We start from the raw sequence: 12,554 nt of genomic DNA, 5'->3' as shown, positions 1-12,554 counted from the left end.
TTTGCACATTTTTGTTTTCCAGTCCACATTTTTGAGTTTGATGACATCCACAGCAAGCGAGGCCGCTTCCTATGAGTTCACGACTCTGACCTGTATCCCGGGGGTGATCGAGGTAAAGCTGAATGTATACGTTGATGTTGCTTACGTGAAGCTCTACAACTTTCTAAAATACGTTTTTGTTTCAATGGCTCACCGTTTTGAAAATGACTCTGCTTGCTGTCAATGAATGGAAAACTTCTTGCCTGACCTGTACAGACTTAATGCTACTCAGTTGAGTATTTGCTACAATTGTATCCAGTCTAGACAATCCTCTGAGCTAAACACACCAGCAGCACAAATCTCTCCCCTATCTAATAGTTTGCTACAATGTATCAGTACAGGTAAAATGGAGTTTTATAGGAAGATTGTCTAGGCTGGATATAATTAGAACAACCCTTCAGCTGTGAGAAGTAATAGTTTTTTTTACGGGTTTTCAACCTCTAGATGTAAATGAGAATGTTTACAGTCACCGACAGCAAACAGAGATATTGAAAATGGTGAGGAACTGATACACAAAGTATATTAGAAAGTTGCAGAACTTTTCATTAAACGACAATTTAAGAGATTGTCCCACCACAACAACTTATCGGCTATCCACAGAATAGGTGATAAATGTTTGATCGCTGGGGACCAATCGCCGGGGTCCCCACCCATTAAGAGACTAGGGGAGGACCTAAGTCCCCTGTAAGAACGGAGCGGCAGGTCTTGCATGCGCGCTGCCACTTCATCCATTCTCTATGGGACTGTCAGAGAGAGAGCCTCAGGGAAAACCCGTATTAATTGCAATAGTTCTCTATGGTGACCCGTTTCTTTATTTCAGTATAAAGGAGCGAACATCCAGCTTCTGGATCTGCCGGGAATTATTGAAGGTGCCTCACAAGGTGAGTGCTAGCTCTTGTGTTCACATATTGCTCACGTTGCACCAACAGCGTTGTACACGGATTATAATTGCTCGCAGCGGTCCCTGTACTTAATGGGGCCCCATTTCAACTCCCACACATTGGGGCCAATTTTCCTATCCGTATATTTTTGGATTGTGGTAGGAAAGCCACGCAAGCCCAGGGAGAATATACAAACTCCATACACAGATGTTGCCCCTGTTTGGGTTTGAATCTAGGACCCCAGTGCTGTCCTGATATATTTCAGGTGCAGTTCCCCTTTAAGGGCTCTATAGGGATTTCTATATCCATATAGATCAGACATAGCTAATTGATCTACAGCCTAGGAACTGAATCTTATTAGATAACGTACACCCAGGCGGGTGCAAATAGCCTTGTGCGTGACGTATGACGTGAGCCACGTTGCCAGTGGTGACATTGAAATGCCCCATAAAAGTCACTTATGTCTGCAATGCAGGGAAGGGCAGAGGTCGCCAGGTCATTGCTGTCGCTCGGACGTCCGACGTGGTCATCATGATGCTGGACGCCACAAAGGGTGAAGTCCAGAGGTGAGTAGTCCATGGCGGTCAGTAACCAGGTCGTTGCTGGAGTCTTCACCTCCATATGAGATCTCGCACTCCTGTGTGCACGGCTGTAACTCTTCCTGATCATATATGTTCTGTCTGTTCATCAGATCCTTATTAGAAAAAGAGTTGGAGTCTGTGGGGATTCGGCTGAACCAAAATAAGCCCAACATATATTTCAAGGTAAGTGATTGGTGGTTGAAATAAAAACTGAATTGTCCCGAAGTCTCCAGCTCTGAGGGTCGCAGGCTGAGCAGGAGATCATCTCTATGTTCTGAACGAGTTGTTGTTCATATTTGGGTCAAGTATTTGTCGGCATACTTTTTTTTTTTTTTTTGCGCTATCGAATAGCGTAGTAGACGATGCTACACCAAACAATCCTGTAACAATAAAAATAACTGCGGTATTTTTTATTATTATTTTTTAACACGGGAGCCTATGATTGGCGGTGTATGCCGCTATAGGGCATATGTCACCGGCATCCGATTAACGTACACTTCACTTTTTAATAGCTTTTCATCTGTTAGGCCTCATTCACACGACCGTAAAAAAAACTCCGCAATTACGGACCTGCCGGGTTCTATTGGCCGCGGACTCCTTTCCGTATCGCTACGGACGGGTGTCCGTGCCGTACAACCGTGCCGGAAATTATGGAGCCTACTTTTCGGATTTTACGGGGTTGTTCTCCCATACTTTGTATGGGAGCACGGCACTCAAGTGCGGCCCGTGGGCGTCGGCGGCCGCCCGTGCCCGCAATAGCGGGCCGTGATTATGGGCACGGCCGTGTGCATGAGGCCTAAATCAGATACCATTATGGTCTATGCCCAGTAGTAAGGCATACATCACGGGCGTTTTACGTATACATCAGGATCTTTTCCCGAGGTATATGTCAAGCGAAGTGCAATAAACGTGATGTTCAGGGGGGTCTTACGCTTTTCAATACAGCGGCATATTTCTTACAAGGGGACCCTATGCGCGACGTATGCCTCTATAGCCGTATGCCTTCATCGTCGAATACATTGGAGGTATACGCCAGAAACCGCTACATATACCTGCAGTGTGAATAGAGTCCATATGAATGCAAAGGAAAACTGGAGCAGTCGCCAATAGCAACCAAATCCGATCACTTTGTTCATTTTCTAACCTGCACTGGAAGAAATAAGAGCTGAAATCTGATTGGTCGCTATACTATAGATAATTGCTGCAGGTTTCTTTTTACTTTCGTTGCGCCGTTTTGCCAATTTCATTGGTATACTGATCACACCACACGATCATAGAGTTGGTGGAGCCTGGGACTGGTCGTTGATAGTCTGTTCTGACTCCCCCCTCTCCCCCCTCTCTCCCCCCCCCCCCCATTAACAATGCAGAACGTACGTAAAATTTCTATACAGAGGAGGAGATGAGCGGTTCCCAGTCACATCGGATGACGCTTATCACAGTGGTGACATTAGAATTAGGTGGAATTGAATGGCTGCTCGGTGTTCTAGGCAGAGTTGTCCTTTAATGCGCTAATCATACTGTTATATTCTGGTATAATTACTGAACGCTTTCATTTGTCTTCTAGCCTAAGAAAGGAGGAGGCATCTCATTCAACTCGACCTTACCCCTGACCCAGTGCTCCGAGAAACTGGTGCAGCTCATCCTACATGAATACAGTATCCTTCCTGCTGCTCATATTAAAAACTCGCCCACTAAAGCGCCGTCCACAATCTGCACTATTATTTTACGTGGCTGCCAATCAATTCTTGTTATCCGGTATCGGCGTGACCTGATGGGAAAAGGTGGAAATCTATAAAGTCTGCGTAGTCCAAGTTTAAAACTAATACCCTGAACGCTGGAAAATAAAAAAAATGAAGCCGGTCCACGCTCTAATATAAGCCCTCAATATTAACAGAAGATTTGCGCGGTCCATGGTTGGGTGTGATAATGAGATTTGGGTTCCGAAACTTAGACGCTTCTTCAGTCTATAGCAGACGCTTTAAGGATCTCCGTTGTTCGTCAAGGTAAGACCTCTACCAAAAGTGAGTCCATCCCCCTCCTAAATCCCTCGTCGATAGGCGCTCGTTTGCTCCTATTACACAGAGCAATGATTGCTTACGAATAGGGACGAGCGCACGTTACTCCGATGGTTTGTCCCCATACATTTTTATCATGTCGGCAGCGCATCTACCTAATTACACCGGGCGATGCGCTGCCGACAACCATCATTTTTTACTGCTGCGTAAAAGAGCAGATCAGCTGATCGAGCGTTTGCTTGTTCATCGGTGACCGTTGCCCTGATTACACCGTGCAATGATCAGGCGCGAGCGTGTAATAGGTCCTTAAGGCTCTGTTCACATCACGTTTTGGCCGTGCGTTTAGTGTGTACGTCTGGAAAGCACCATTGTCAGACTGAAGCCAAAAGTACGTCCTTTTGGTTTCCATCTTGCCGGCATACGTTAGTATACAGCAAAGAAAAAGGTATAGAATACGCAAATCCATATCGCCGAGTCCAGTAAAAAAAGGTAAACGTTAAACGTATACTTTTTTTTTTTTTAACATTAAGGCCCGTGGCCGACGGATGCCACTGTATGGTATCCGTTACATGGATAATTCATAAGTGTTTCATGACTTATCCTTTAAGCGGATACCACCGGCATCCGTTACCCATAGACTAATGGTGTCCGTTTACCGGATACGTCATGAACTCTTTTAATGATGTATCCGTTAAACTGATACCATTATAGCCCAAAGGTGAAGGATATCTTCGACGTCAGTCACTGCCTACGTTTAACGTATAGGTCAGGAGCTTTTTTCCCGCCGTATAGGTCAAACGTAGCCAAAAATCATGACGTGACAGAGCCTAAAAGAGAGAAATACCGGTGTAATAACGCAACGGTTCCAGATAGTAAAAACCTTAAGTTTATTATGCTACCAAACATCCACAAAAAACGAGCATGTAGATAAAAGTCAAATAGACGCCAACGTCCGACACGTGGCCCGACTCCAGTTCAGCCAGACAACTACTTCTGGGAAACGTGGCATGCCAAGGAAGAAGCGTTCTGGCAAAACTGGAGTCAGGCCACGACTCAGCCCCTGCTCATTCGTTGTGGATGTTTGGGATTATAATAAACTCGTGATTTTTACAATCTGGATCCGCTGCGGTATTACGATATTGGAGCTGCTATTTTTCTATTTTAGAGCGAATAAGGCCGGATTAACATGGTCGTGTTCGGTCCATGATATACAGACCGTATGTTGGCCGTATTTCCCGGACTGACCACATTTCAGGGAGCCGGGCTAATCGCATCATCGTTATGTATGATGCTAGGAGTCCCCGCGGGATTACTGTATTCATGTTTTCAGTACAGACCGTATTCCAGCGGGGAGCATCGTACATAACTTGGTCTGGGAAATATGGCCAACATACAGTCCGTATATCACGGACCGAACGCGGCCATGGGAACGCGGCCTGAGGAGTATACAGACTAGTTTTCGGTAGACCTGTTATCTTGATGAACAACGGAGATCCTTAAAGTGCAACGCGTCTATGATGTGGACTGAAGACGCGAGCCTTTCATGAAATCTCGCTATTTCACCCAATCGTGAGCTGCAGAAATCTTAACATTTATGTTGATCATATTTATTTATTTTCTTCAGGAATCAAATAAAATATTTAAGTCTCTTAAAAAAAATAAAAAAAATAAAAATATGTTCGGCTCTGTTCACATCACGTCGGAGGTATACAGCCAGAGGACTTACTGACGTATATACCTCCCAATAGAAGACTTCAGTGTATCCCACTGTATAGACATACATTGGTATACGTTGCCTATAGGACCCCATTGTAAAAAAAATAATAATACTTTTATTACTACTATACTATTCCATACTAAATAAAATAAGTTATGCCTACGCACACCTGACCGGCGTATACTCACAAGGACTTGGCGTCTACACCGGGTGAATGGAGCCTATGGATACGTCCACACGCCAAACGTAGGGCCCTGACGTGATGTGTACAGAGCCTTACAAAGTATCAGCACGTCCATTACGCACACTTGTAATATATGTTATAATATACGAAAAAAAATTCAGTGTTTTATAACCGTGTGGGATGGTTTATATTGCAGCAGCCATATTGGCACAATTAATAGTAATGCTCTCGGCTAGTAGTCGTTTGCCACACGGGTGGCTCAACCCATTATTCTGATCGGTAGCTGCATCTTATATACTACCGGCGGTGGTACTCCTGGGTCGACGCATACGACGGGTGCGGGTAACCCCAGCCTAAAGCATGGTTCATGGGGCAGCCGCATTTCGAATGAACTTCACAATGGACCTTAATGATCCTTTTTCCAGAAATGTTCAACGCAGAGGTTCTGTTCCGGGAGGACTGTAGCCCCGATGACTTCATCGATGTGATTGTGGGGAACAGAGTGTATATGCCCTGTCTCTATGTGAGTCCCCGACATCCCTGTGTTATCTGTCTACATGATGTAGATGTGTTCATACTGTCTAGTAATAGAAATTATAAGGGGGGGGGGTGTCCTCTTATGGCATATGGAGAAAATGGGGGGGTGTCCTCTGATTGGGACCCCGTTCTGGTAGCCTGTATTAGAATGGATCCTTCTGTGGAGGACCTGACACGTCTGTACAATACTCAGATGCTTGTTGAACTTTGGGGCTGCCATGCAGTACTTCATTTTCACTGCTTGGTTAAGCAAGTCTGGACTCCAGACTGATAGATTTTCCTGCACTGATACATTGTAACAAACTATCAGGACAGGAGAGAGATTTATGCTGCTGATGTGTTTATCTAATAGAGTATTATCTAGACTGGATACAATTGTCACAAATCCTCAGCTGTGAGAAGAATTAGGGCTGTACAGATTTTTTAGCCTCTGCCTGTAAATAAGAATGTTTCTATTCACTGACAGCAGAAATCTTGAAAATGGAAAGGAATTGAAACAAAGTATATGAGAAAGCTGCAGAACTTTTCATTAGGCTAGATTCACACGAACGTGTCCGTTTTGCGCTCGTAAAAAAAAAAGTCGAGTTTTCTTGCGTTGCAGTTGCGTGTGGCATCCGTGTACGGTGCACGTCTGCGTTTTTACACGCATATGTCACGCGGTTTTTACGTCCGCAAAAGAAACAGAAGGCGTTTTTTTTTTTTCCTAATTTCTTTAGCACCTGTTGTGCGAATCACAGACAGCACACTGATGACATCCGCGTGCTGTCCGTTTTTGTCACGCACCTATTGACTTCAATGGGCTGCGTGGTGTGCAAAAACACTCGAATAGGACATGCCGTGAGTATCACGCAACGCACACACGCTGCGTGAAAAACACCAAGACAGAATAGCCACATTGATCTTCATAGGTCCGCGTGGTGTCCGTGAAAACAGCGGACAGCACACGGACGTGAAATACGCTCGTGTTAATAAGGCCTTGTTCAATGATTATGCTTCATTTACATTAGACTGGAAGAGCCGTCGGTTGTATTTTCTACCTGTTATGAAGGAAGAGGAATATTTCAGGGTATTTGTGCATCTCCTGTTTAGTTGAAGTGACCCCAATTCTTCTCTCCATGTGATGTCCCTGCAGGTGTACAACAAAGTAGATCAAATCTCCATGGAGGAAGTCGACCGACTAGCGCGGCAGCCGCACAGCGTGGTGATCAGGTGAGAGCCGGCGTCTCGTTGAATTACATACGGCACGGCAAGATCTGTGCTGTTGTATCCAGAGGTTAGAAAAATGTGTGTGTGTGTGTTCCATTGTGAATTTGTGTGTATGTGATTGTGTGTCTGGGGGGGTGTTCGAGTGTATGTGCGATCCTGTGTGTGTAGGAGGGGTGTTCTGGTGTGTGATTGTGCGTGCGATTCTTAATGTGTATCTTTGTTGTTCAGTGTGGGTGTGATCCAATAAAGCAGACTGTGACATTGTAGCATGGCACCCGTACTCCTCCGCCGTCCTCGATCACATACATTGTCCTGTGAGATGTTGCTCTATGGCTCCGGCCTCCATGCTGCAGGGTTCTTGCCGCCATGGTCTGTAGTTGGTGCCGATAACAACAATGACTAAATGCACACTACTGATGTAAACACGGAGTGTATATATGCAGGATATTCCGGGGGCATTGGGGGCGATTTTGGTTACAGTCCCCATTTTTGTCACTTTCAGTTGCGGAATGAAGCTGAATCTGGACTATTTGCTGGAAATGTTATGGGAATGTTTGTCTCTTACCTGTATCTTCACTAAAAAGAGAGGAGGTAAGTGGCTCTCCGCTGATTTCCCCCCCCCTCCCCCCACCCAAGAGTCAAGTTTAAGTATCTATCTTTTGGCTGAGCATTCCATCATGGGTCTTGAGATTTCCCTTCCCTATTTACTGTGCGGTGATAATATTTATTCGCTTAAGCGGTTTTCCAGTTGTATGCTCTGCTCTGATACACTGTAACAAGCCCTCCCCCTGTGTCAGTTGGACGTGATCAGGACAGGTTGTGCCTCTGAGTGTAAACAAGAATGCTCCCATTCACAGACCGCGAGCAGAGATCTTGAAAATGTTAAGGATTGGAAACACAAATTATATTAGAAAGTTGCAGAACTTTTTATTAGTCAACAGAAAATCCATTTGTGGTTAATGAAAGGGCAACTAAAAAGACTGCCATGAATGTCTTCTGCGGGGTGTCTGAAGTTCTTTGCAGCCCTTCCTGTCATTATCCGTCCGCTCCTCAATTGCGACCGTGGAATTTGAGCGGTTAGACAGAAAAGGGGTCTCCCTCTGCCCCCAGATCACCAAATATACTAGTATTGCATAAGCGACCTAGCGGTCACATGGTACCACTGGGACCCCCACCAATCAAGAGAACGGGGACCTCCCACAATCACACTTTTCACCTATCCTGTGTATAGGTGATAAGTTGTTGTGGGTCAACCCCTTTAAGAGGTTAAAAAAAACAACAACAAAAAATGTATTTTCAAAAACGCTATTAGGAAATTCTGATGCAATTGAAGGCTTCCCACCCCTTTTCCCCATTCCGGACCCTCCTCTGTTAGCCAGAGCGGAGAGCAGCTACAAAGAGACTCGCTCTCAAGGACTTGGCATGTCAATGCATTACAAGTAAAAGCCTGTTGATTTCAATGGTAACTGTGTAATACTACTTTTCTACTGTGGGGGCACTGCAGTGAAATGTAACACTTGCTGCTGGTTGACCTCACAGATTACAGCTGATCACTGGGGGTCCCAGCAATGTGAAGGGGATATGATCATCTCATTTTGTCTTCATCCACAGAGAGGCCGGATTTTGGAGATGCCATCATCCTACGAAAAGGCGCTTCTGTGGAACACGTGGTAAGGATCTCTCTGCTTGTACACAGTCTGCGGCTGCCACAAATAATTGGGGAGCAGCTGTTTTGCTTGATCGCAGTTCACTGGCCATTAGGAGGGCAAACCAATTTGCCTTTTTGATCATCCAGAATTTCATCGGTCCCATTAGGCTACGGTGATATCGCTTCGCCCGCGTGGCATTACCGTGGCTTGTGAGCCACCTCAATGTTTTTTGATGTGGAAAAAAATCTCACGGAGCAACTTGCGATTGTTGCACAATGTTTTTCCTCATAAGGTAACGTTGCGGCAGTGCTGCGATTTTACTGTGACCCACCTGCAGCCCTGTGTCGCTATGGAGCGCAATACCAAATTTAAAGAGGCTATGTCACCAGATTTTGCAGCCCCTATCTGCTATTGCAGCAGATCGGCGCTGCAATGTAGATTACAGTAACGTTTTTATTTTTAAAAAACGAGCATTTTTGGCCAAGTTATGACCATTTTCGTATTTATGCAAATGAGGCTTGCAAAAGTACAACTGGGCGTGTTGAAAAGTAAAAGTCCAACTGGGCGTGTATTATGTGCGTACATCGGGGCGTTTTTACTACTTTTACTAGCTGGGCGTTGTGCATAGAAGTGTCATCCACTTCTCTTCACAACGCCCAGCTTCTGGCAGTGCAGACACAGCCGTGTTCTCCAGAGATCACGCTGTGTCGTCACTCACAGGTCCTGCATCGTGTCAGACGAGCGAGGACACATCGGCACCAGAGGCTACAGATGATTCTGCAGCATCGGCGTTTGCAGGTAAGTCCATGTAGCTACTTACCTGCAAATGCAGAATCAACTGTAGCCTCTGGTGCCGACACGATGCAGGACCTGTGAGTGACGTCACAGATCTGCACTGTCACAAGCTGGGCGTTCTGAAGAGAAGTGGATGATACTTCTCATCAGAGCGCCCAGCTAGTAAAAGTATTAAAAACGCCCCGATGTACGCACATAATACACGCCCAGTTGTACTTTTACTTTTCAACACGCCCAGTTGTACTTTTACTTTTCAACACGCCCACTTGTACTTTTGCAAGCCTCATTTGCATAAATACGAAAATGGTCATAACTTGGCCAAAAATGCTCGTTTTTTAAAAATAAAAACGTTCCTGTAATCTACATTGCAGCGCCGATCACATGCAATAGCAGATAGGGGCTGCAAAATCTGGTGACAGAGCCTCTTTAAGGAATTTTACTATACAAGATGGCTTGAAAGAAGTGCTACAGCATGAAGCGAGTATTGGAGGAATATCTGTGCACGTCAGACTGGCCAGTAACCTAAAATAATACTACAGTCAGCCCTCTGCTCAGTGCAAGATGGCTGATAACATAGAACAATATCATGCAGTTTCACAACTGATGTTTATGTGGATTTCCGCCCTGGGGCCATTTTAAAGCTGATATCCAGTTATTGCTTATGTACCTCAAGAATTCTGTCTTGGTTTGTCTAATTTTCCACTCCCAGCCTGCCGTAGATCAGAGACTGCATTAAAATCCATGTGTAATCTAACAGGATGCACAGAGGGAAAGGAAACCAAGGGCTATGCATGACTGGGTAGCCTGGGTGACCTTGTGACTAAATCATTGCTCCTTAGCTCTTAAAAATGAATGCGGTAAACTTACAGCAGCCTGTTGTCTGTGAACTGCTCTGAGAGGCTGCTGCCTCACATAATTTTCACATTGTGTGTGTGTGTGTGTATATATATATATATATATATATATACACACACACTATAATCTATATCTCTATCTGGTTATTCGGGTGTTAATAGTGTATTTTGTTTTGTAACAGTGTCATCGGATTCACAGGACGCTCGCGAGCCAGTTTAAATATGCCCTAGTTTGGGTAGGTATTTTAAGGCAAACCTGTCTTGCTGCTTTATAAAGATGGCAGCATATATCATGGCCTCTATGTCGACTGATTTCCCCCCCAACACACACTCTGTTGGGTCACTTTGTGTATATTTTACATTACATATCCTGTACTGATCCTGAGTTACATCCTGTATTATACTCCAGAGCTGCACTCGCTATTCTGCTGGTGGAGTCACTGTGTACATACATTACATTACTTATCCTGTACTGATCCTGAGTTACATCCTGTATTATACTCCAGAGCTGCACTCACTATTCTGCTGGTAGAGTCACTGTGTACATACATTATATTACTTATCCTGTACTGATCCTGAGTTACATCCTGTATTATACTCCAGAGCTGCACTCACTATTCTGCTGGTGGAGTCACTGTGTACATACATTACATTACTTATTCTGTACTGATCCTGAGTTACATCCTGTATTATACTCCAGAGCTGCACTCTTTATTCTGCTGGTGGAGTCACTGTGTACATACATTACATTACTTACCATGTACTGATCCTGAGTTATAGCCTGTATTATACTCCAGAGCTGCACTCACTATTCTGCTGGTGGAGTCACTGTGTACATACATTACATTACTGATCCTGAGTTACTCCAGAGCTGCATTCACTATTCTGCTCGTGGTCACTGTGTACATACATTACATTACTTATCCTGTACTGATCCTGAGTTAAATCCTGTATTATACTCCAGAGCTGCACTCACTATTCTGCTGGTGGAGTCACTGTGTACATACATTACATTACTTATCCTGTACTGATCCTGAGTTACATCCTGTATTATACTCCAGAGCTGCACTCGCTATTCTGCTGGTGGTTTCACTGTGTACATACATTACATTACTTATCCTGTACTGATCCTGAGTTACATCCTGTATTATACTCCAGAGCTGCACTCACTATTCTGCTGGTGGAGTCACTGTGTACATACATTACATTACTTATCCTGTACTGACCCTGAGTTACATCCTGTATTATACCCCAGAGCTTCACTCACTATTCTGCTGGTGGTGTCACTGTGTACATACATTACTTATCCTGCACTGATCCGGAGTTACATCCTGTATTATTAGATACAGCCGTTTTGTGCACAGACGTCTAACGGTTCCTATACTGCAGGGGGACAGTTCGTTTTTTCTGCATCAGATATCTGTACAGAGGCCAGTGTAAAGATGACATTTCCCAGAATGCAAGTTACCAGTAAAGCGCTGTGAAGACACTGAACAAGCAGGCAATGATGGGAGGTTTTACGCTCTAATGGCTGCAGAATTGTGAATGCAGCTCTGGAGTATAATACCGGTTGTAAATCAGGATCAGTACAAGAAAAGCAATACGAAGAACCTGAACGTTATTCTAGGCCTCATTGATACTGGAAGACATTCCTATCAAATTAGCATGCTAAATACTGATTCAACTCTCAAAATGGCTTCCTATACTATTATATAGGGTGGGATACATATGGTAACCCGGTTGAAATTATTTTATGTTTTTTGTTTTTTCAACTTTCCATTTTATTTCTTGTATTTTAAGGGAACCAGCACCAAGTACAGTCCCCAGAGAGTAGGACTGACCCACAACATGGAGCACGAAGATGTCATCCAAATAGTCAAGAAATAAAATGGCTGAAAACGCCGATACATGGAAACCATTTACTGCTGCCGTACACCTTCTGATTATATCCCACAAAAACCACACAAAACACGTTCAACATAAAACACCTGATGTTACGGCCACCGTTACCGAAGCTGCGAAATGTAAGCGGTATCTCCCGGAGCGGACGCTGTTGATATCTGAACTGTGCTAATACATAAACCATGTTCCTTCAA

General features: G+C 44.4%; 1 protein-coding gene across 1 annotated transcript in view; it reads left to right on the top strand.

Moving 5' to 3' along the window:
• DRG2 (developmentally regulated GTP binding protein 2) overlaps positions 1–12,554 on the top strand; it is a 14,005-nt gene extending 1,451 nt beyond the window's left edge. The window contains exons 3-13 of the mRNA XM_075830634.1: positions 23–112; positions 860–920; positions 1,396–1,486; positions 1,612–1,684; positions 3,066–3,156; positions 5,843–5,940; positions 7,087–7,163; positions 7,663–7,751; positions 8,772–8,830; positions 10,641–10,694; positions 12,259–12,554. Coding sequence (XP_075686749.1) covers positions 23–112; positions 860–920; positions 1,396–1,486; positions 1,612–1,684; positions 3,066–3,156; positions 5,843–5,940; positions 7,087–7,163; positions 7,663–7,751; positions 8,772–8,830; positions 10,641–10,694; positions 12,259–12,345 — 870 coding nt within the window. The 3' untranslated portion in view covers positions 12,346–12,554. The remainder of the gene's footprint in view (positions 1–22; positions 113–859; positions 921–1,395; positions 1,487–1,611; positions 1,685–3,065; positions 3,157–5,842; positions 5,941–7,086; positions 7,164–7,662; positions 7,752–8,771; positions 8,831–10,640; positions 10,695–12,258) is intronic.

Source organism: Rhinoderma darwinii, chromosome 6 (assembly GCF_050947455.1).
Source record: "Rhinoderma darwinii isolate aRhiDar2 chromosome 6, aRhiDar2.hap1, whole genome shotgun sequence".
Lineage (NCBI taxonomy): Eukaryota > Metazoa > Chordata > Amphibia > Anura > Rhinodermatidae > Rhinoderma > Rhinoderma darwinii.
This window is presented reverse-complemented; position numbering and strand designations above follow the sequence as displayed.